General features: G+C 34.2%; 1 protein-coding gene across 1 annotated transcript; it reads left to right on the forward strand.

Annotated features, from left to right (window-relative positions):
• Positions 1 to 9,891: 9,891 nt before the first annotated feature.
• LOC107864659 (endonuclease III homolog 1, chloroplastic) lies at positions 9,892 to 21,044 on the forward strand. The gene is made up of 10 exons (XM_016711095.2): positions 9,892 to 10,075; positions 10,751 to 10,848; positions 15,670 to 15,733; positions 16,728 to 16,846; positions 17,291 to 17,357; positions 17,874 to 17,965; positions 18,075 to 18,212; positions 18,299 to 18,403; positions 19,865 to 19,948; positions 20,698 to 21,044. The coding sequence occupies exons 1-10, from the start codon at positions 9,958 to 9,960 to the stop codon at positions 20,836 to 20,838; spliced, it is 1,026 nt and encodes a 341-aa protein (XP_016566581.1). The 5' UTR covers positions 9,892 to 9,957; the 3' UTR covers positions 20,839 to 21,044.
• Positions 21,045 to 23,093: the final 2,049 nt, after the last annotated feature.

Raw genomic sequence — 23,093 nt, forward strand, 5'->3', positions numbered from 1 at the left:
TTTTAATTATTTATATCATTTATTATTAAGATTAATTATTTTTTAAATCACAGTTACATACCTAAATATAAATTATAGAATAAACAATGAAAAATCACCTAAAGATAAATTATAGGACAAACAAATTTAATTAGAAAAATTTGCTTCCACATCATTTAATAAATTGTATAATATTTTAACTTAAAACTATGATCAAATAATTTGAAGTACTTGAAGAGTCAAAACAAGAGTAATCAAATCTCATATTTAAAATTAGATTTTTGAAAGAATTTTAAATCATCTTTCATGCTTTATCTTAAATTTATTGGTATAGTTTGAGTAGGAGTTTTAGGGAGTAGAAATAGAGTGCGGGATTAAAGCGGGATGGTGAAGGTAAACTTTGGTGGGTGGGTGGGTGGGGCGGAGGTATAGAAACAAAGTTTTATATTTCTTTTTGTAATGAGCAATATTATATATTGTATGTGCATAGTTTTTAATTGAGAGTGGTAAATTTTTAAATTTGACATAAAAAATTTTGAATTAGAGAAACTAATTACTTTTAATCCAGTTAGCTGTTAATTTTGAATCGACAGACCGAAATCAGCAACAAAACATAGTTATATAAGAATAGTAATTTCATTCTTTTCATAACAACATCTAAAATTATTACGACTATGATTAGTAATTTCACTATTAACAATTATTTTTAGTATTCTATAATCAATTTAAAATATGTTAATATGATATAATTAAAATTTTTAAACAGTTTATTAGTTCAAAAGAATAAGTTAGTATTTTTATAACGATATTCTTAAAAAAAGAAGTATTCTAACATAGTTTTCCAAATAAAATTGATTTTTCTTTTAAATGAATTAATAACCTATTTGGTCAAGCTTTTTTTAAGGTTTGAAGCACTTTTTTCTTATTTAAAGTGTTTGGCCTGCAAATAGATGTAACTAGGCATTTTCTTATTTAAAGTGTTTGGAAACTAAAAAATTTTGCTTCTTAAATAGAGTTGGAGCAGAAGCTAAATTTTATCTTTTTCGAAACAAATATATTTTACCATAAATACATATTTTACCAAATATTTTCCTCTTTAATTCATTATCTTTTATTTTAAACAACGACTTGTTTGATTACTTTCTATATCAACTCATTTTCTTTTGATTCTGTTAGTATAGCTTTGTATAATTTATGCTTTTTCTTTATATATTTTTAGTTTATTTCATCATCCTGTTTAAATACTAACTCAATATTTTCTTTAATTTATCTATATATTATATTGATTGAAAACTTTAGTAGTATATATTTTTATTTTGATTAAGTACAAGTACTAAACGTAATTATAATCTATCATAAGTAAATGTTTAAATATCTTTTTTCTATTAGTACACTTGCATCGGAATTTAGCTCTTTCTTTCATAATTTGATTTACAAAAACTTTTTCTTTAAAAAAAAAGATTTTTCAAATACCATTTGGTTATTATAATTATTTCAAATGTATTGCTAAACATAAATTATTTCACAACAGCTAATTTTTTAAAACCACTTCTTAAAATAAGTTGTTCTTAACCACTTGGCCAAGAAGACTCTTAAAAAGAATTACACAAACAAATTGAAATGCGAAAAATATTATTTCTACAGATATATGATGCAATTGTCCCAACATCCAAAGAAATGGCAGTTGCTCCCTCCTTACAATAACACTTGTTCGCTCAAAATTAATAAATAATAGAGGTAATTTAATAATACAATTAATTTATTACTTTCTCTATTCTTTTTTATTTGACTTGTGCTTATATTTCTAAATACTTATTCTTTTAATATTTCAAGAATAGTTTGAAAAAAATCTTGTTATTATACCCTTATTCAATAAATATAATGTTAATTAATTTGAGAAGAGATTTAATTTTAATTAGGATTATAATGATAAAATTATTTATACTTTTATAAAAGTGAGAGATTTATTAAGGAGAGTACCCAATCCAACAGAGCAAATAAAAATAAATGAAAATAATAATTTAAAAAATATATTGAATAAGGAATAATACTTAATACTAAAATAAAATAAATAAAAATAGATAAATTATACATAGATTTTTCAAATAGAATAACTATTGTTAACCTCTACTTTTGATACGGTCAATAATTCAAAAGTCCGAACCAAACTGAATTAGTTTGATTCAATGTTCAATTTTCATTTTACAAAATCAAAAATTTGAAGTACCGAACCTCAGAAACAAACGTGAAACACCAAAAAAAAAAAAAAAAAAAAAAAAAAAAACACGCCCACGAACAAGTATTCTTGGACAGCACTAATTTTCAATTTATAATAGACGTGGCATAAACTATGGCCAATCCCTCCAAAAATGTCCCCCTCTCTTCTCAAACACACTCCATTTTTCTCTTAATTTCCATTCCCAATTCTATTCATCTCCTCTAAACCAATGCCTAAAGCATCAAAAATTCCTCTTCTCCAAAAATTTTGATAGGGTAATGAACGTGAAGTTACGTAACGTTTGATACGCTTGGTAGAATCAGTTTAGATCAAACGTTACGTAATTTCAGGCTAATTGATCTATCAAATCCTTTGAAGGTTTGTTGAGCAAGCTGCAATGAACAACGCTCGATAAAAGTGAGTCGTTCAACTGTTGGGATCACTGCTTGAGTGTGTATCAACACATTTTGACCTAAAACAAACATAGCGAACCCTACGTGTATCATTTAAGCCTACTGAAGAAAGTGTTCTGAAAGCCTCCTGAAGGCCTTTTACGATGCCACAACTTTGAAGAAATTGTTCCTCGTTGACTAGCTCACAAAAGACCAAGAACTCTACACTGACCTCAACGACAAGATTGAATACATAATCAGCAAGTTGGAGGCAAGCTTGAAAATTATCGGGATTCATATATTACAGCAAGACTCTAATCTTCTCCAAGATATGTTAAAAGCATGCTAAGGCTAGAAAACACTATCAATTATATACATATTGCTAAGGGATTAATGATACTCAATCTGTCTTTCAATCTTATTTGTGGTTTTGATCAGGTCAAATCAATAGTAGTGGACCTATTCAGAACCACAAACAAGAAGGCATGAGATGCAATTTAAAATTCAAAAATTGTCGTCTTTGCTTAGATTCCTTATTTTAACTGCAGCTGTTATTGGCGTAAATTTTCTCGATTTACTATCTATCATTTTAACCCTCGATGCTCGCGAGACTGCTTTCTCGGTGTTTTGTTGTTTTCTATGTCGATGATAATCCTCACCATGCTTCCTAGTAGCATCTCCCTAGCAAAGGGTCCATCTACATTATTTTTCTTTCAGAGAAACAACAAACAGATTTACATTAGTAGATACACTTTCATATTTGCACTTGATTCAAATTTCTCATGTTCTAATTCAGTTTCATCGGCTAGATTCGCTAGAAGTTCTTTTCTACCCTATTTTTTCTCTTCAATTAGCTCTCAGATGATATGATCTTTCATCAATTCCCTTTTCCCTTGAAGGCATTTTCCTTCGGCTCCTTCTGGCGTGTAATCATCTTCTTGAACAACACTTCTATATAAATTTGGGCTAGAGGAATTTCTATTGATTTTTCGTTCTTATTTGATGCAGTGAGAAGCTTCGAAGGCCTTTTCAGAGTCCAATGCACACTTAAAGTTAAGTCCACTCGCTATTGAATCTTTGCAATGACACCAAATATTGATCCCTTCTCAAAACTTGACTCACATAAACATGAGCAACAACTGTCAACAATTCATAACAGGGTATCGACACCATCATCATGGGGCCCTCGGCCTTATCAATTCGAACCTATCAAACTTAACTGTACAATGCAGGATCTTGTTTGAATGACCAATGCCTAATCAGTTACAAACTGCATTCACAAAAACATTGTACTTTGTATGTGTTATCCAGATGACCTTATCAGTAATACTTAACTCCCACACATGAAAGTAGATCCATCCATCTGCACGCACCTCATTCTTCCTAACCCATCTATGGCTTAAATTGAATAAACAAATAACTAACAAGTTGCAACAGATGCCACATCAGTTTAAATTTTCAAACAATTATAGACAATTGTTACGACAGATGAGCAATCTGTTGCATTATATGACATATTTATTGGAAAAATCAAATAGATATATCCATCGGTTGCAACAGATTGTCAATATATTGTAAGTTATCTAACAGATGGAATATATTTTGCAACAGATTACTAACTTGTTAGATTTATTTTAAAGCAATTTTCTTTTCTTTTCGAAATACAATAAAGATAATATGTTGTATTTAGATTCATTTTTTTTAAATTTACATAAGCTGAAAAGTCAGCAGTTTTATTTAAAAAAAGGTGAACAGTCGTGGTTTTTTAACTAACTCATTCGAATTCAATCATTTATAAATAGATCCCCCCTTACTCGTTCATTCTACTCCACTTCTAGATATGGTTGATCCAGATTTGTACAAGGTGATTCATCTCGAGTCCTTGTGGAAACTTGAAAGTCAGATTCATGAACTCCAGAGGGACTTGGGTGACTTCAGAGCAAGGCTGAGGAGGGCCCTGTTGCCTTCGGAATACAATAAATACTAATACTAATACTAATAATAATACTAATAATGATAATAATAATAATAATAATAATAATTAGATTATTTTTTTTCTTTTAGTGTATGTATTTTTTTGTTAATATCAGATCTACTGAAGGATATATTTTTTTTGTTGTATCTATTTGTATATAATGGATTCAAAAAATCTATGTTTGTCGACTTTAAATTTTTAATTCTTATTTAATATTTAATTATCATTCTGTTTATTCCTTATTCTCAACATATCGACGGTTGGAGGTAGGGATTGAGCATTTGTGGCAATAAAGGTTAATCTGATGCGACAGATGGATCACATGCTGCAACAGACGATTATTAATAAAAAAAGGGTTATTATTGTTATTGAGAGGGTGAAAAGTCATGACTCTTTGATTATTTAATATGAAAATGATTCGTAAATAAATAAAAAGGAAATAAATGTTAAACACAATTTATAACCGTAAAAGAATAGTTATTTAATTTTAATACTTGAACGTGACTTTTCACCATTTTTATTTTTAAAGAACAGTTATATGATGATTGTTAAGAAAAAGGTGAACAATCGTGACTTTTTGTCTAAAAACATTCAACAATGTTGCTGATGCATCAAATTCCCCATCTGTTGCGACTGATGAATCAGTTGTTAAAAGAAATCAAAAAAACTCCTAAAACAGATGGTCGATTTATTGCAACAGATGATGTATTTGTTGCAACAGATGGGTTATCTGATGCAACATATATATAATCTGTTGACGCAACTCAATAAAAATGGTTATTATTTTATTAGAGAAACGGTTATTGAAAAAAAGTGTCTTCGATTTTTAAATTAAGAAAAAGGTTATTTAAATTTAAGAACTACTTAATAATAATAAGCTGAAAAGTCATGACTTGTCATAATAATAAAAAACTTACCAGCTTGATTTAATTAAGTCATTTGTTTTCACAAAAAACAATAAGTAAATAAACGATAAACATAATAAAAAAATGACATAAATAAAAAAATAATTATTTAATTTGAATAATTGACGTTAATATTAAATTGGCGTCATTTCTTTTCACAAAAAATATTTTTATTTATATAATAAAAAGTAAGAAAATTTGTATTAATGATATGATGATGGTTTTTTAAAAAAGATAGATTATCTGATGCAACAAGTTGTCTATTTGTTGCAACAGATGATATATTTGTTATCACAGATGAGTTATCTGATGCAACAAATATAAAATTATTGTCACAACTCAATAAAAATGGTTCTTGGAAAGAACTAATTAATAATAATAAGCTGAAAAGTCACGACTTATCACAATATTGTTTAATTTAATTAAGTCATAACTTTTCACAGTAATAAAAAATGTAATTAATAAATGGAGGTGAACAACCACACCCTTTTACCTAACTCATTCAAATTCAATCCTCTATAAATAGGTCCCTCATTACTCAATCGCTCATTCAACTACACTCTATTTATTTATTGCATCTTCTCTTTCATATTACATCTTCCACCACTTTTTCTTCCCTTACTCAGGTAAGTTTTTTTCTTGCTTTGTGTGTAAATATACTCAATTTGTAGTATACATTGTATTACATTTGAATTTTTTCTTTACTTTTATTTTTACGATTTTTGTTAATTCATGTGTATTCTAGATATAGCTGGTCCAATGTAAGATGTTGCTTTTCTCTAAGACATTGTGAATGAACTTTGAATGCAGGTTCGTGACCTGCAATGAAAGTTGAGAGTAGTGAAAGCAAGGATGCTCCGTGAGATCTGCAGGTTGAGGAGGGCCCTGCTGCTGCCGGTTGAAGATAGGCCGGCTGGCAATAATAATAATATTGATGATGATAATAATAATAATTAGATTATTTTTTTCTTTTAGTCTATATATTTTTATTTGTTTTTGTTTAGTAAAAAAATTATGTTTGATCGGCTTTGACATTTTAATTCATATTTAATTTTCATACTGTCTATTATCTTCTCAACAAACATGTCGGCGATTGGACGTAAAAAATAATTTTAAATCCAGTAGCAATAGCAAGAGTTGAAACATATTGGTACCTATTTATTGGGTTTGTGGCAGAGGCTGATTTCTGTTGTTCTAAACAGATTACTCATCTGTTGCAACAGATAATCAGTATGATGCAACAGATAATAAGTTTGATGCAACAGATAACTAGTCTGCTGCAACAGATAACTCTTTTATTGCAACAGATTATCCATCTGTTCGATTCATGTTACGGGTACTATAGAACCATAAACATAAATCCAATATATAAGTCTCCCGTTGCAACAGATTACTCATCTGATGCAACAAATGAGTGATCTGTTTAAATTGTGGGTACTTATATTGGATTCATGATTGAATTCTATCAATTGTTGGAAAAAAAATAGTAGTAGCTGTGTACCCAGTTGACAAATTCGACTAAAAATCATAATTTTACTTACCAAAATCACCTATGAAGTAATGTCAAAGTAGAAAGTGATGTAGGAAATAAAATTTAACCTAAGAAATTGGTCAGATAGCAGCAGTAGTGGTAATAACAACAATGGTCGACAAGAAGAAGATGAAGATGATAATGAAGTAGAAGATGATGATAATGAAGCAAAAGATGATGAATAAAACAGCAGCAACAATGAACAACAATAATCGTGAACAGAGAAAAGACAACAACGGATGAGAAGAGAGAGAAAAATGCCTTTTTTTACCTCTGTTTCCTGTTATATTAACTAACATATGAATCAAAGTGTAAATTTAAAAATTTATGGGTTATTTTCAAACTTCCCCAACTTTCTTAATCCATAATAAAATAACTGTCACCTACACTCAATTATTAATACTTAAGTCACCTACACCTCATTTTCAAACTATTTTGTCACCTACAGTTCAAAGCCCCCTTTTCTTTATATATTTTTAGTTTATTTCATCATCCTGTTAAAATACTAACTTAATATTTTCTTTAATTTATCTATATACTATATTGATTGAAAACTTTAATAGTATATATTTTTTATTTTAATTAAGTACAAGTATTAAACGTAATTAAAATCTATCATAAGTAAATGTTTAAATATCTTTTTTCTATAAGTAGACTTGCATCGAAATTTAGCTCTTTTTTTCATAATTTGATTAACAAAACCTTTTTCTTTAAAAAAAAAAAAAAGATTTTCCAAATACCATTTGGTTGTTATAATTATTTCAAATGTATTAGCTTAAACATAAATTATTTTACGACAGCTAATTTTTTAAAACCATTTCTTAAAATAAGCTGTTCTTAACCACTTGGCCAAGAAGACTTAAAAAGAATTACGCAAACGAATTGAAATGCGAAAAATATTATTTCTACAGATATTCTCCCTCCGTTTAGTATTAGTTCACCCCTATAAATTTGACATATTCATTAAGAAAAATATTTATTAGGGGTTTATTTTACTAAATCAGTCTTATTAATTATGCTTTGAAAATATACAACTTATTTAGTCATTTAATGATAAGAATATTATTGAAAAAATATATTAAATTATTTTGATTTTATCAATTGGACAATTAAATTAAAATAAATATTTTTAAAAAAAGGGGCCAACTAAAATGAAACAATGGAGTATGATGGAATTGTCCCAACAACCAAAAAATGGCAGTTGCTCCCTCCTTACAATAACACTTGTTCACTAAAAATTAATCAATAATAGAGGTAATTTAATAATATAATTAATTTATTACTTCGTTTATTCTTTTTTATTTGAGTTGGGGTTAAATTTCTAAATACTTACTCTTTTAATTTTTTTAAAAATAGTTTGAAAAAAATCTTTTTATTATATTCTTATCCAATAAATATAATATTTATTGATTTGAGAAGAGATTTAATTTTAATTAGGAATATATTGATAAAATTATCTATACTTTTATAGAAGTGAGAGATTTATTAAGGAGTGTACCCAATCTAATAGAGCAAATAAAAATGAATGGAGAGGATAATTTTAAAAATATATTGAATAATGAATAATACTTAATACTAAAAATAAAATAAATAAAAATAGATAAATTATACATAGATTTTTCAAATAGAATAACTATAGTTAACATCTATTTTTGATACGATCAATAATTCAAAAGTCCGAACCAAAATGAATTAGTTTCATTCAATGTTCAATTTTCATTTTACAAAATAAAAAAATTTGAAGTATCGAACCTCAGAAACAAACGTGAAAAAAAAGAACGCCTACGCTTCAGAACAAGTATTCTAGGCAAATTAATTAAGGGTGACAAAAAGTTTCTAAACTAAAAAAGAGTGACACAAATCTTAAATATTGAGTAGATGTGACAATTTTAAGATTAGTATTAATGACACTAATTTTAAAATCATCAAGTTTTATTATTTACATAGAGATCCCTACACCATATTTACACAAAAATTCCTATACCATCACCACCACTCCTCCTCCTCCACACCCTTTTTATTGCCACCGCCACCTCCTCTTCCTCCACTATCATTATCACTATCATTGTCACCTATTCCAGATTCACCATTATTTACTTCCTCTACATAGCTATCGCCTATTTTTCTTTTTTCTCATCCATCACCATCGCTATCAACACCACAACAAATGTCATCTTGTTATTCGGCGTTACCACCAACACCACCACCTCCATTTTTACCATAAATATCACTTTTTTGTGGGTTCCTCCTTCAATCAATTTTTTTTTCCAGAAATTAAGTAAGTATCGAAGTTGTTGCACCAACAGTTGAAGTTGCTGCAACAACTTCAATAGTTGCTGCAACAATTTTAATAGTTGTTGCAGTAACTTCGATAATTGTTGTAACACAACAACTAATAATAGTTGTTGCAACAATTACCGTAATTACTGAAGCAACTCTTATAGTTGTTGAATTTACTGAATTATTTCTTCATTCATTTTTTAAAAAAATCAAAAATTTTCTTTTCAAACTTTTCAATTTTTTTTTTTTTTTAAAAATAGTTCAAGAAAATTAAAAAAGAAAAAAGAACGAAATGAAAAGAGAAAGTAAAAGAAGAAGAGATGATGTAAGAAGAGGAAAATCTAGAGAGAAAAAAAATAAGAAAAAGAAAATGGTGAGAAAGAAATTTAGAGAGAAAGATTGAAAGATAAGAAAAGAAAATTGTAAAATTTAAAATTTGAAGTTGGAGGACTTTTTAAAATATTTTAAAGCTTTTAAAAATTACACTTTATACCTCAATTAACTTAATCTCAATTTAACTAAAGCTTTTAACTTAACTGGTAAAAATTATCATTATTTTTAATTCAGAGCCTTTTTTTTTATGATTTCCCACCTAATTTTCTCAAGTATTCTTGGACAGCACTAATTTTTCAATATTATAAGAGACGTGGCTTAAACAATGGCCAGTCCCTCCAAAAATGTCCCTCTCTCTTCTCAAACACACTCCATTTTTCTCTTCATTTCCATTCCCAATTCGATTCATTTCCTCTCAACCAATGCCTAAAGCATCAAATATTCCTCTTCTGCAAAAATCAGGTCCCAAAAAATGAAAAACAGATTTTCTTTTAAACAATCTTGGAATAATGTGTTGTTTTGTTTAGTTTAATCTTGAACTTTTAACAATGTTATTTCACGTTTTAACCATAAAATTGTAATCTCCTTTATGAGTTTGGTTCTTTTTTCTTTTTGATGCTAATTATCATAATGTATTAGCAAAGAAGAGTTTTGACTTTTCTTCTACCATTTTTTTTGTACTCCCTCCGTTTAAAAGATGAAAAGAATAATCTAGTATGGCTTGACCTAAAAGTTTAAGAAAATAAAAAGAATTTTGAATCTTGTGATCTTAAATTAAAGTTATATCAAATTTATTAATTTGATCTTGTAATTTTAAATATGTCACATGTAAAGTAAAATTTTGTTAATTCATTCTTTTTTAAATGAATTAAAAAGGAAAGAAACTCATTTTAAAAAGGAGGGAGTAATTATAATGTCTAGTCAACTTGCTTGCACCTCAACTAATATTACAATACTTGTCATCTACACGGACAAGTACTAGGTAACTATGTGACCTCGTGGTGCTCAATTCAATTCATTGGTCGCTATGCCACAATCTTATGTGCTTTTTTTTTTTTTTTCCTTTTATAACTTCTCTTCTGGGTATATGTTTTTGGAATGAAGGATTTGTGTTATCACCAAAATTTTTAATTTCAGGTTCTGAAGTTGATGGCATTGTTCCTAAGAAGAGAGTGAGAAAAAGGAGAGTGGAGATGATAGCCAAGGAGGTGAAGACAGAATCTCCAGATGAAAAAGTATGGTAGTAGTTTTTTCTCCTATAAAATGGATATCACAGTTGATTATGTTTGTGATCGTTCTTTTATCGTTCCAAGGTTTGATTCTGTAATGCTGCTTAGTATTAATTGTTTTTGGTGAAGTTTGTGTGTGAAAATATTGCTTGAAGTGGAGTCACTCTGAGGTTGATCAGGGATATTTGTTAAAATGTTGTTTCATAGACCAGCTAATGTGCATCTGCATAGTCTTGACGGTGCATTATGTTGTCTCGAGGTCCAGCGAGTTAAATATTTAATTGAAGCTCCACTTGAGGAGGTCACTAGCTTGACTAAGCATTAACAAGTTGCATTATAGAAAAGACCCATGTTTGTTCCCTCAAAAGGGTTGTGGATTAGACGAGAAACCTTTCGAGTGTGTAGTGACGCTTTAAGATATTCTGGGGATAATTGTAAGCTTTAAGCTTTAGTCACTCTATATGTCAGAACAAAGAAGTCAGGATATCTCCAAGTGCCTTTCATGGAGGACTGACAATTCTGGGCTTTGTCATCTTCGAAATCTGATTTCTGCCTAAGATGGAATTTCTGTGCAATGTTAACTGTCTTTGCGAGAAAGGGAAGATTTTAGATGGAAGTAGCTGTTGAAGCTTGCATAATGCTTTCTCATATTATGTTGCTCGGACTCTTAAAAAATGTCAATGGGTGCGTGTCGGATTCTCCAAAATTAGTGTATTTTTGGAGTATTGGACATGGGGGCAACATCGATAGTGAAGAGTTCGTGCAACTTAGGCTTTCTATGCCTCTTTTGTGTTTTATTAATCCTTTTGGCTATTCAGCATAACTAGCAGCACCTTTGTTTTCGCCTTTGCTGTGACCACTATCCATCTGGACTTGCCGCTGAATATAATAAAACTCTGAAGCAGCATATGCTATAAAGTGCAAGTAGGTCGATATAGTAAGTTGTTAGAGACAAAAAGAGGACCATTACTGATGCACATATCTCGTTATTCTATCTTTCTGCAGTCATTATAAATGTGGCTATTGAAAGGGCTTTTTAGTAGGTAGAGGAACTTTATGTGAATCCTACATGATACACAAAAACGTAATAAAATTGTGATTCTACCTGCGTCTTATGTATGCCCATTCTGATACTCTATCACGTCCATGTAACATAGGGTAAAAGAGAGCATCTTTAGAACCTACTAGCTACAGTTTGTTATCCTTTGTTGTATTTGAGCTTCTTTCTAAAATCTGCTTGTCTGAAGACAGCAAGAGAGATTCTAGATTTAATTTTTATGTGTTAATTCTTTAAGGTTCTTAGTGTTGGACCCATAATATTCTTTACAGATTCATATCTACTATTTGTTGCAATTTTAGGTTTCATATAAATTTATGCTCCGTTCGAGAGTACTGGATTCCAATCAACCGATCAAGCTATATCTGCCCCTGAAGATAACATAAAATATACCAGGCATTTCTTTGAATATGAATTATTGATTTTTAGCTCCATTTCTTCACACAATCTTATTGTACTCCCAATCCAATTTGACTGTCCCAATTTGTTTTGTTTCCCAAAGATCACATTGGCCTCTCTGAGAGCGATCAAGCACATTATTTAATTTGGATGGTTACAAGCTGTGGTACGCTGGGAGTGAGAGGCGTAGGAATGGAGTTGGCATCTTAGTAGATGAAGAGCGTAGAGGTCAGGTAGTAGAGGTGAAGAGGATCAACGATAGGTTGATGACTATTAAGTTGGTCATTCGGGGGTTTACCCTGAACGTGTGTAGTGCTTATGCGCCGCAAGTGGGATCGGAGGGGGAGGAGAAGATGCGGTTTTGGGAGGCTTTGGAGGAGGTGGTGAGAAGCGTGCCTAGTTCGGAGAAGATTGTTGTAGCAGGGGATTTCAACGGGCACATCGGGGCGTTACCGGGAGGCTTTAGTGATGTGCATGGTGGTTTTGGTTTTGGGGAGAGAAATGAAGAGGGGGCTACCCTATTGGAGTTTGCGAGGGCCTTTGGGCTGGTGGTGGTGAACTCGGGCTTCCCGAAGAAGGACGAGCACCTGATCACCTTTCGAAGCGCGATAGCCAGGACCCAGATTGACTTTTTGTTGCTTAGGAAAGGAGATAGAGCGTTGTGTAAGGACTGTAAAGTCATCCCGAGTGAGAATCTTTCGACCCAGCATAGGCTCTTGGTTATGGATTTGGGTATAAAGAAGAATAGAAAGAGGAGGAGTAAGGAGTGTAGACCTAGAATTAAGTGGGGCGGCCTGACGCCAGTGAATGCGTGGGAGATAGGGGAGAGGTTGGCGGGAATGGGGGTGTGGGAGTGTAGGGGGGACGTGGATAGTATGTGGGACAGGGCGGCAAGGTGCATCAGGGAGAATGCAAGTGAGGTGTTGGGTGTTTCTAGGGGCCGGGCCGGGCACCATCGGGGGGATTGGTGGTGGAACGAAGAGGTGGAAAAGAAAGTGGGGACCAAGAAAGGGGCGTATGTTAAGTTGGTGGAGAGTAAGGACGAAGAGGAGAAGCGGGTAAACAGGAAAGAGTACAAGCTAGCGAGGAAGGAGGCTAAGTCAGCAGTCACGGCAGCTAAGACGGCCGCTTTTGAGAGTTTGTATGCAGGGTTACAGGGGAAAGGAGGGGAGAAAAAGTTGTTTAAACTCGCTAAGGCTAGGGAGAGGAAGGGTCGTGACCTCGATCAGGTGAGGTGCATTAAGGGGGAGGACGGTAGAGTGTTGGTGGAGGACGGCCACATTAAGAATAGATGGCAGTCGTACTTTCATAGGCTCTTGAATGACGAAGGGGATAGAGCTATTGTGTTAGGGGAACTGGAGCACTCAGAGGAGTGTCGGGATTTTAGCTATTGTAGACGTTTTAAGGTAGAAGAGGTTAGACAGGCTGTTCGCAGGATGCGAAGGGGTAGGGCGACGGGGCCGGATGAGATACCGTTGGAGTTTTGGAAGTTCGTTGGAGAGGCTGGTGTAAGGTGGTTGACTGGATTGTTTAATGAAATCTTCAGGACGGCAAAGATGCCCGAGGCTTGGAGGTGGAGTACCATGATCCCTCTCTATAAGAATAAGGGGGACATTCAGAGTTGCAATAACTATAGGGGGATTAAGTTATTGAGTCACTCTATGAAGATCTGGGAGAGAGTGGTCGAGGTGAGGCTGAGACGGATAGTGTCTATTTCGGAAAACCAGTTCGGATTTATGCCCGGCCGCTCGACGACGAAGGCAATCCACCTGGTACGGAGGTTGGTGGAACAGTATAGGGAAAGGAAGAAGGATCTGCACATGGTGTTTATCGACCTGGAGAAGGCTTACGACAAAGTCCCCAGGGAGGTGCTTTGGAGATGCTTGGAGGTGAGTGGAGTACCGCTGGCATATATCAGAGCAATTAAGGATATGTATGATGGAGCGAAAACCCAGGTGAGGACGGCGGGAGGAGACTCAGAGCATTTCACTGTCCTGACAGGATTGCACCAGGGATCTACTCTTAGTCCCTTTTTGTTTGCGTTGGTGATGGATGTGTTGACGAGGCGTATTCAAGGGGAGGTGCCGTGGTGTATGCTTTTTGCAGACGATGTAGTTCTGATAGATGAGACTCGAGGGGGTGTGAATGACAAATTAGAGGTATGGAGGCAAACTCTTGAGTCTAAAGGGTTCAGGGTGAGCAGAAGCAAGACAGAGTATGTGGAGTGCAAGTTTAATGACGTGAGGCGGGAGAATGAGGTAGTAGTGAAGCTGGAAGCACAGGAGGTATGTAAGAGGGATAATTTCAAGTATCTTGGGTCCGTGATCCAGAGTAACGGTGAGATTGACGAGGATGTCTCGCACCGTATTGGGGCGGGATGGATGAAGTGGAAGCTCGGGTCGGGGGTGCTGTGTGATAAGAAGGTGCCGCCCAAGCTTAAAGGCAAATTCTACAGGGTGGTAGTCCGTCCGGCCTTGTTGTATGGAGCGGAGTGTTGGCCAGTTAAGAACTCCCACATCCAAAAAATGAAGGTGGCAGAAATGCGGATGTTGCGCTGGATGTGTGGGCTGACTAGAGGGGATAGAGTTCGGAATGAGACTATTCGGGAGAAGGTGTGACTTCAGTGGAGTGCAAGATGCGGGAAGCCCGATTGAGATGGTTCGGACACGTGAAGAGGAGGGGCATGGATGCCCCGGTCCGTAGGTGTGAGAGGCTAGCGTTGGATGGTTTTAGGCGGGGTAGGGGTAGGCTGAAGAAGTACTGGGGTGAGGTGATTAGGCGGGACATGGAGCAGTTACAGCTCACTGAGGACATGACCCTAAATAGGAAGGTCTGGAGGGCGCGAATTAGGGCAGAGGACTAGGGCCAGTTTGGGTCGCTAGTGTAGGGAATTACTTGGTGGGGGTTTTATTCCTGTTATGATTCCGTGTTCCGTGTTCCATGTTTTATTACGAATCTGTGTGCTTTCCTCTGTTTTATATTACTTATGGGTGCCGTATTTTTGTTATGTAATCTGCTTCTGTGTTTTACTATGTGTTTGTGTGGTATCTCGTGCCTTGAGCCGGGGGTCTATCGGAAACAGCCTTTCTACTTCTTTAGAGGTAGAGGTATGGACTGCGTACATCTTACCCCCCCAGACCCCACTAGGTGGGAATACACTGGGTTTGTTGTTGTTGTTGTTGAATTAGTTATATTCAAAGTTTAACTCGAAGATTACTTTGCATATTGTTAACAAGAAAATCTGGTCAACCCCATTTTGCGAACTAGTCTATGTGCTTCACATACTATTTCAAATATCAAATACTATAGATCCTTGGTTCTTGAGGTTGCAAGAGGGGAAACAAATCATCTCTTTTTCAAACTTGTTGCAGTTTCTCAGGCATCCAGAAATTGAAGATTTTGCAAAGAAGAGTGACCATATTTATTCTCAGTCAAGTGAGTTCCAAGACAATTTCTGTTTCCTTATTTTTTTGTTGTTCTAGTTTTCAGATTGATAATGAATGCTGCACGTTTATTTGTTAGCTATATCTCCATTTAGAAAGGTTGATTCTGTTGTGATACAAAACAAACAAGGGAACACGAAATCACACCCCAAAACAGTCCACAAATCACAACAAATCGCGGACCAAATGGAGACCTCTCTCGGATTCGACAAACACAACAAGAATACAAGATATGTAGGTTTATTTGACACCAAAAACAGCCACAACAACAAGAGATAATCAACAATATGATAGGAAGAAACAACACTATGATAACAAGAACCAACTGTTACAAGATTACAAGAACAACAATAACCAATGGTTCACTAGACAACACAAACTAAAACATGAAATGTAAAGATAGGAAGTGAGACATACACTACAATTAAGATCCAAGAACCCATAGGCATATTCCATCTAAGGACCCCTAGAACTTACAATAGCAACACCACACTCTTACGAAGACACGAGAGGGATTCCACCGCTCAAGCACCAACGTTTCCAAGCAATACACATTCACAAGTGTTTCCACACTTGCCATGCCCTAGTTTTCGGCCTAGAGAGCTTTCTCTCAAGTGTTCTTACATCAATATTCAGCAACCAAATGAAATAAACCCTAACATGTTCTATTTATAAACTTATTACAATAATAGGCAAAAATGACAAAAGTGCCCCTTAATGTTAAATGAACAAAATGGCTCCCATAGAGTGCAATAGAGGGACGACTTTTGAGCCCTTTTCACACTCCAACTCGTACACTCCGTAGGTTGCATTCAACACACTCAAAAATGTTCATCTTCATGATTGTACCCGTATCATGTTATTGAAAGAAAAAGGACTTTAATCTCTATATTGTTTGTAACTGTTCTTTTTAATCATTGGTGAAAGTTCTCAGGTTTAACCAACCTTATGAATAGTAAGACTAAAATCTGGCAAATTTGATGCAGTACAATCTCCTTCCAACTGGGAAAGGGTCATTGAAGGGATACGCAGAATGAGATCCTCAGAACATGCACCTGTGGATTCCATTGACCCGGATGAGGGGATGAATTCTCTTCAACCTAAGGTGCATACATCTTCGCAGACTTGATTCTTGGTTTGTGGAAGTGTTCTGGCAGCGAACTGCTCTAGAGTCTTTTTAAGAACAAACTCAACTTGTTGCTCTTTAGGCTTTTGCTTGACAAGATGGCGGTGTGGGAAGGGCATTTTTAACATATAAATAATGGAAAGGCTAGATGTAGCATCCAACGAATGAAATTGAAAATTAAATGAAGCAGTTTCTCTAAATTGTAATCCAGAACTGAGTGTTCATATATAATAATAAGTTGAGAATGGGAGAGGCCTTTAAATCTTTTTTATGAGTATGCTTGTATATGTTTTAATGCTTCCTGTCTAGGATGTTATTCATTGTTGATCTTGTCAACTTAGTTATTTTGTAGTTGCTGGAAGGGTGTGATGCTGATGTCGATTGCGACTTTCTTTTCACTTTTTCTGTTCACAATCTCATCAGGAAAGAAGATTTGCTGAACTGGTTGGTTCTTTGTTATCAAGCCAGACCAAGGGTCATGTTACACATGGCAAGTGTTAGTTTCAGCTATATGATGCTCGTTAATAATGTGATTCTCTCTTTATAATTGGAATATATATATTCATGTTCTCTTTGCGATAGGCTGTGTCTCTTCTGAATGAGTTAGTAAACTATCCAGAAACTTTTTCCTCTTCCTATCTTAAAGGTTACTTTGATATCTCTTTGTCATCTTACTACCTAAGTTCTATTTATTTTGTCATCATGATCCTCTTTTGCTGAGTATGTCAAACTCCTTGCTTTTGTAGCTAGTGACTTCTATTCTTGATAACCCCCATTTCTTTACGCCCTCATCCTCATAGAGTAACTTGTCATAAAAAACGAAGTCAAAATGGTATAGCTAGGAAAATACCAATATTTGATTTGCAACAATGCTCCCTCACATCCACCTTCTGGGGAGATGATAACTTGAAGTCAGATATTACTTTTTTCATTGAACGTGTTCCACAATTTTATGATTCTTCTCTGACTTCCTGTTGGTATGTAATGAAGTCCTCTGAATCTGCAGAAGCGACCCAACGGCTCCTCGAAAATGGTCTGCTGAGTGCTGAGACAATGGATAAAGCTGATGAAGCAACCATAAAGAGCTTGATTTACCCAGTATGCATTCAATAAAGTTAGTTTATGATAATACTGTATTCATGCTTGTCCCATATAAATTTGTCATTTGCCCTCACTCTGAATTACTTAAACAACCTTTTATTGTCAGGTTGGATTTTACACAAGAAAGGCTCGGCAGCTTAAACAAGTTGCAAAGATTTGTCTCTCTAAATATGATGGAGACATTCCTAGTACATTGGATGATTTGCTTCTACTTCCAGGTGTTGGTCCGAAGATAGCTCACCTGGTAGGAAGTTATGCTTCTCTCATTTTCTTTCCCAGCACGTTCCAAGTTATTTTAATTTTGTGCTTTTATTTTAATTTTGTGCTTAGGTTATGATTATGGCCTGGAACAAAGTTGAAGGGATTTGTGTAGATACCCACGTGCATCGTGTTAGTAATCGGCTTGGTTGGGTCTTGCGGCCTGGAACAAAGCAGGTATGCTTAATTCTATTCAAAGCTGAAGCTTCATCGCTAATGAGCAACAACTAGAAACTGGGGAATATGCTGTGGACTACTTTAATTATAAGCTATGAAAATATTAGAACATTTTTAGAAAGTAATTTTGCTTGGATTTGCCTTTGAAAGCCGGTATCACATTTTGCAAACCAGTGGAGGGTCTAAGTTCTAATTCCATTTTTGAGCAAGAAATACAGCCGCATTGTAAGATTTAACGGCAAAGATGGATAACATAGTAGATCTAGCTCTTGTTCTGAATTGTAAGATAGGTGCACTAGCCCCTACCCTCCATTTTGTCATCGGGTGCTTCAAATAAAGATCTGGCGGTGTGGAATCCGGTGATTGAAGGAGTCGAGAAGCGGTGAGCAGGATGACAGAAAAGATACTTTTCAAAAAGGAGGGAAGAAAGAGCACACTGTCAAGCATACAAAGATACTTCATGCCATTAATACATGCATCTGAGAAGTTTGAAATATTTGAAGGGAACTTCTTATGGGATGCTGCAAATGGAGTAATGTTCATGTAGTGAATTAGAAAGCTATCGTGCTCCCGGGCAAATGGGGAAACTTGGATCATAAGACTGGGTTTTCAACGAAGCATTGTTTGGTAAATTGATATGGAGATTTGGGATGGAGAAGAAGCTTTGAGGGAAATGCTAGCACAAAAGTATGGCACAGTGGGTGGAGAACTGGAAACATCATAGTTCCCGTGTTGGTGAGGTTTATGAAAGGGTATTACGAAGGGATGGAATGGTTTTAGTGAAACCGGACAGATTTAGAGGCACAGGTGGTGTGGAAAGAGTTAGCTGATTCTTTGATTCTTCCAACTCATGTAGAATCTACGTCCGCACGAGCTCGCAGTCCAACAAATTTTTAGAACACATTAGGAAGATGTTGTTTTAGTGAGATTTAGGAAGAACCACTAGGATTGAGAGATAGGTGAGTTTCAAAACCTGATTGATTTACTGTACAAACAGTGTATATGCTATATCGGATTTGTGGAGATCAAGACAGAGTAGGGACAACATGTTCACATTTGCGTCTTATTACAATAGTTTGTGAAGAGGCCTCACGGAAATTAGGATAGGTTGGGATGGCATGTTCACATTTAGGTCTTTTTACAGTAGTTTGTCAGTGAATATAGAGTGATATTGAAGGCAGCAAAGCTTATAGTAGTTGCTGCTTCATGAGTAGATGTTCCGGCAAAGACAGAAACCATCTATTGTTGCTTCATGTGTAGAGGTTCCTTCATTAACAAACTCATTTACTTCATCAAAAAAAAAAAAAAAACATGTAACAGCTCTCTCTGATTTCAAATCTCACTGTTTCCTTTGAGTCTGATGCAAGGAATTCATAATAATGATATGTTTGGATTGAAAATAGTAAATTTTTGAGACAAAATACTCACAGCACTCCATTCGTACTGGTTTTACTCTATCAGGGAACTAGATCCCCCGAAGAGACTAGAGTCTCCTTGCAGCAGTGGCTTCCTAAAGAAGAATGGGTTTCCATTAACTTGCTTTTGGTACGTTTTCCCATCATTCTTATTATGAAGCATTGTTGCTTATCCCCTTCCCATCTCTTTTCGTCATTACTGTCGCAGCTCAACTACATCTTATTTTTCACCTTTGTGCAATTAAATTGCTTTCAGAATCAATGTGAAAATGTGTGCTTATTGTTTCTTTGGTATATATTTAGCTGACACCTAGAGCTTCGTTTTGAATTTCTGTATCTGACATCATTTTTGAACAAGAAACTGCTATCAGCAACTCTAAATGTGCTTTAACTTGCTATCAGTTGGCACTGCATAACTATGGCCAACAATATAACTACTTGATCATTCTCGAATCTCTCAAAAAGTATGATTTTAGGCTTTGGCTATACTTGAGGTGCCTTTGAACCTGCGCTGGGTGAAAAAAACAGGCCATAAATTGAAATCTTTTTATCTGTGTACTTTGAGTAATCCCTTGCTTCAGTTACACAAAACTCTCCAAATATTCCTTAAATAAAGAGCATAAATTATCTAACCAACTTCCTGTACTGGATTTACCCTATTACCATATCCGCTCTCTATATAAGAAACTATTTTTACTTGTCCACAGTGTTTCTCCAAACATTCATTGTTAAATAGATACATTGGACATACTTATACTACAAAATTTTCGAAAGCTTACTTTGCCTCCATTTGGACGACTTGAAGTAAGTTGAAGATGAATTTTCTCTACCTCTCTGGTTATTTTTCACTTCAGTTTTGTGGCTATATCTCATTAACAGGTAGGCTTTGGACAGACCATATGTACTCCTTTGAGACCTCGCTGTGCTAAATGCACCGTAAGTGAATTCTGCCCATCGGCATTTACGGAGATATCAAGCCCAGCTTCTACTTCCAGAATACGTCCCAAGAAGAAAGTTTGACAAGGTTGTTTGCTGCTAGGTGATCAATTTTCAAGGTTTTGTTTTTTCTAGTTATAAGTAAATTTGAGCTCAAAGGATAGTTAGATCATATTATTTTGTATAGCATCTTTTTTGCAAGTTGTTAACTAAATAATTTCTACAGAGCGAGACTTACACTATGATATTTTGTTAATCTAAGTATATTTAAGCAGATTGTTTGGTGACCAGTTTCTTGCAGGTACAACAAAATATGGATATGGAGGTCTTTTTTTTTTATTCTGCTCTTCAAGATATGGAGAGTTATTAACGTTAAAAAAAATTGCATGCCACTGTTCAAATGACAAACATACGACTCTTGAAGAAATTAGGCTTGAAAATTAATTCTATGACAAAACTGAAGTTGTTTTAAACTGCTATAATTCAACAACTAAACGAATTTTGATTTGAAGTTTCCATCTCGCAAGAAAGAATTAATTTGATTAAGCATATTAAGGTCATTTAACTAATTTATCTGAAAGTGTTGACTTGATTTTTTTAATCTCTTTCAAATTTATATGACTCCACTTGGTTTACAAGAGACTCTTAACTTGTTAGGTTTATTAGATTAAGGAAAATGCGTTGAGCGACTGTATATACTTACCTCTCTAATCTTACTTCCTAAGCCTTCTAGTTATGGCATGTGAACTAATATAATTTTAGAAAAGAATAACTACTCTATTTTCTAATACCTTCGTCCAATAATAGTTGACCATTATTGACTTTGCACTGTAACACCCTTTGAATGTAATAAATTTTATATTTTGGAAAATAAATTAGGTAATGCACATTATTTAATAGTAGGGGTTATATCACACAACATGTTAAACTATTCATTGACTTTTCAATCAAGTATTGTTGAATATCTATTTTTAGCATAGTAAAAAAGTAAAGATAAATGGAGGGAGTAGATTATTAGATCACGTTGAATATGAAAAGCTATTTGTTGTTAAGAAAATCTTAATAGCTTAATTGATTGACTAACTGAACTGTATAAACTTCTTGGTAAGGATTTAATTCCTATCTTGTACTCCCTCCGTCTCATATTACTCAGTATGTTTGCTAAAACATTTTTTTTAAAATAATTGACATGTTAAAAGAATAAAGAGATAATTAGACATCTTTCTTCAACTTTATCCTTAGTAATTTAATAGACGGATAATTAATTTCAATAGTTAATGAAAATATTTAATGTGAATTTAGTGACATCATATTAATCAATTTTCACCTCCTATTAATTTTTTCTTAAAATATGTAAAAGACAAACCTATTGAGTAACATGAGGGGACACGGGGGGGGGGGGGGGGGAGTATACTTAATTAATTGTAGGTCACTTCAACTTAATTGTGGAAATCTTGATAGGTACAAAAAGCATAAAACTCAAAAGATAGGGTAGCCTTAAAATTCTCTACAAGGCTCCACGTATATTGGACTAGATAAAGTTTTCAATAAATCAATGGGTAGGCTCCTCGTATATTGGAGTAGACAAAGTTTTCATTAAATCAGTGGGTGTACAACAACCAAATTAAATTGACAGAGAGAAACTAAGGGTCAGACTCAAGAGTACTTAAACGACTCAAAAAAAGAAGTCTATATATAACTTGATTTCAATTACTCCAATTGATCACAAGAGAGGTTAAAGTTGGTCCAGCTAAAGGACCAGGACAAACTGGAGCCCTTTGGGATGAAAAGGGAGTTGGACAAGTAGTCCAGATTTGTGTCTCCTACAATCGCGACACAATTTGTGCATTGCAATTCCTCTTCTATGATGAGAATGGCAAATCTGTTTTGTCAGAGAAACATGGTGTAGATAGAGAAGTATACTTCGAATCAGTTGGTTTTGATTATCCATCAGAGTTTCTTACTTCAATAAGTGGTTCATTTCGTTCAGTGGGGCGGCGTACAACTCTTTTGAGCTCAATAACATTCGGAACCAACAAGGACTCCTATGGACCTATTGGTTGAATTAGTTCTAATGACTTCAGCTTTGACATGGGAAATTATCGTTCTTTTGGTGGTTTCATGGCAGTGTAAATCCAGGTGGCATTGAGAGTATTGGGGTCTATCTGAAGAACCATCACAGCCTCAATGATCAAGTTTAAAGTTCTTTCATTTAAGGTTAAAACTGAAGAAAAAGAATAATTCAATATTATGTTTTTTATGTTAGGTCCCTTTCAATTCATGTTTGTTATTTTGAGACTAGATTTTGGTATGTGTTATAGTTAGAGTGCAGCTTTATG

Source organism: Capsicum annuum, chromosome 3 (assembly GCF_002878395.1).
Source record: "Capsicum annuum cultivar UCD-10X-F1 chromosome 3, UCD10Xv1.1, whole genome shotgun sequence".
In the NCBI taxonomy this organism is placed as follows: domain Eukaryota; kingdom Viridiplantae; phylum Streptophyta; class Magnoliopsida; order Solanales; family Solanaceae; genus Capsicum; species Capsicum annuum.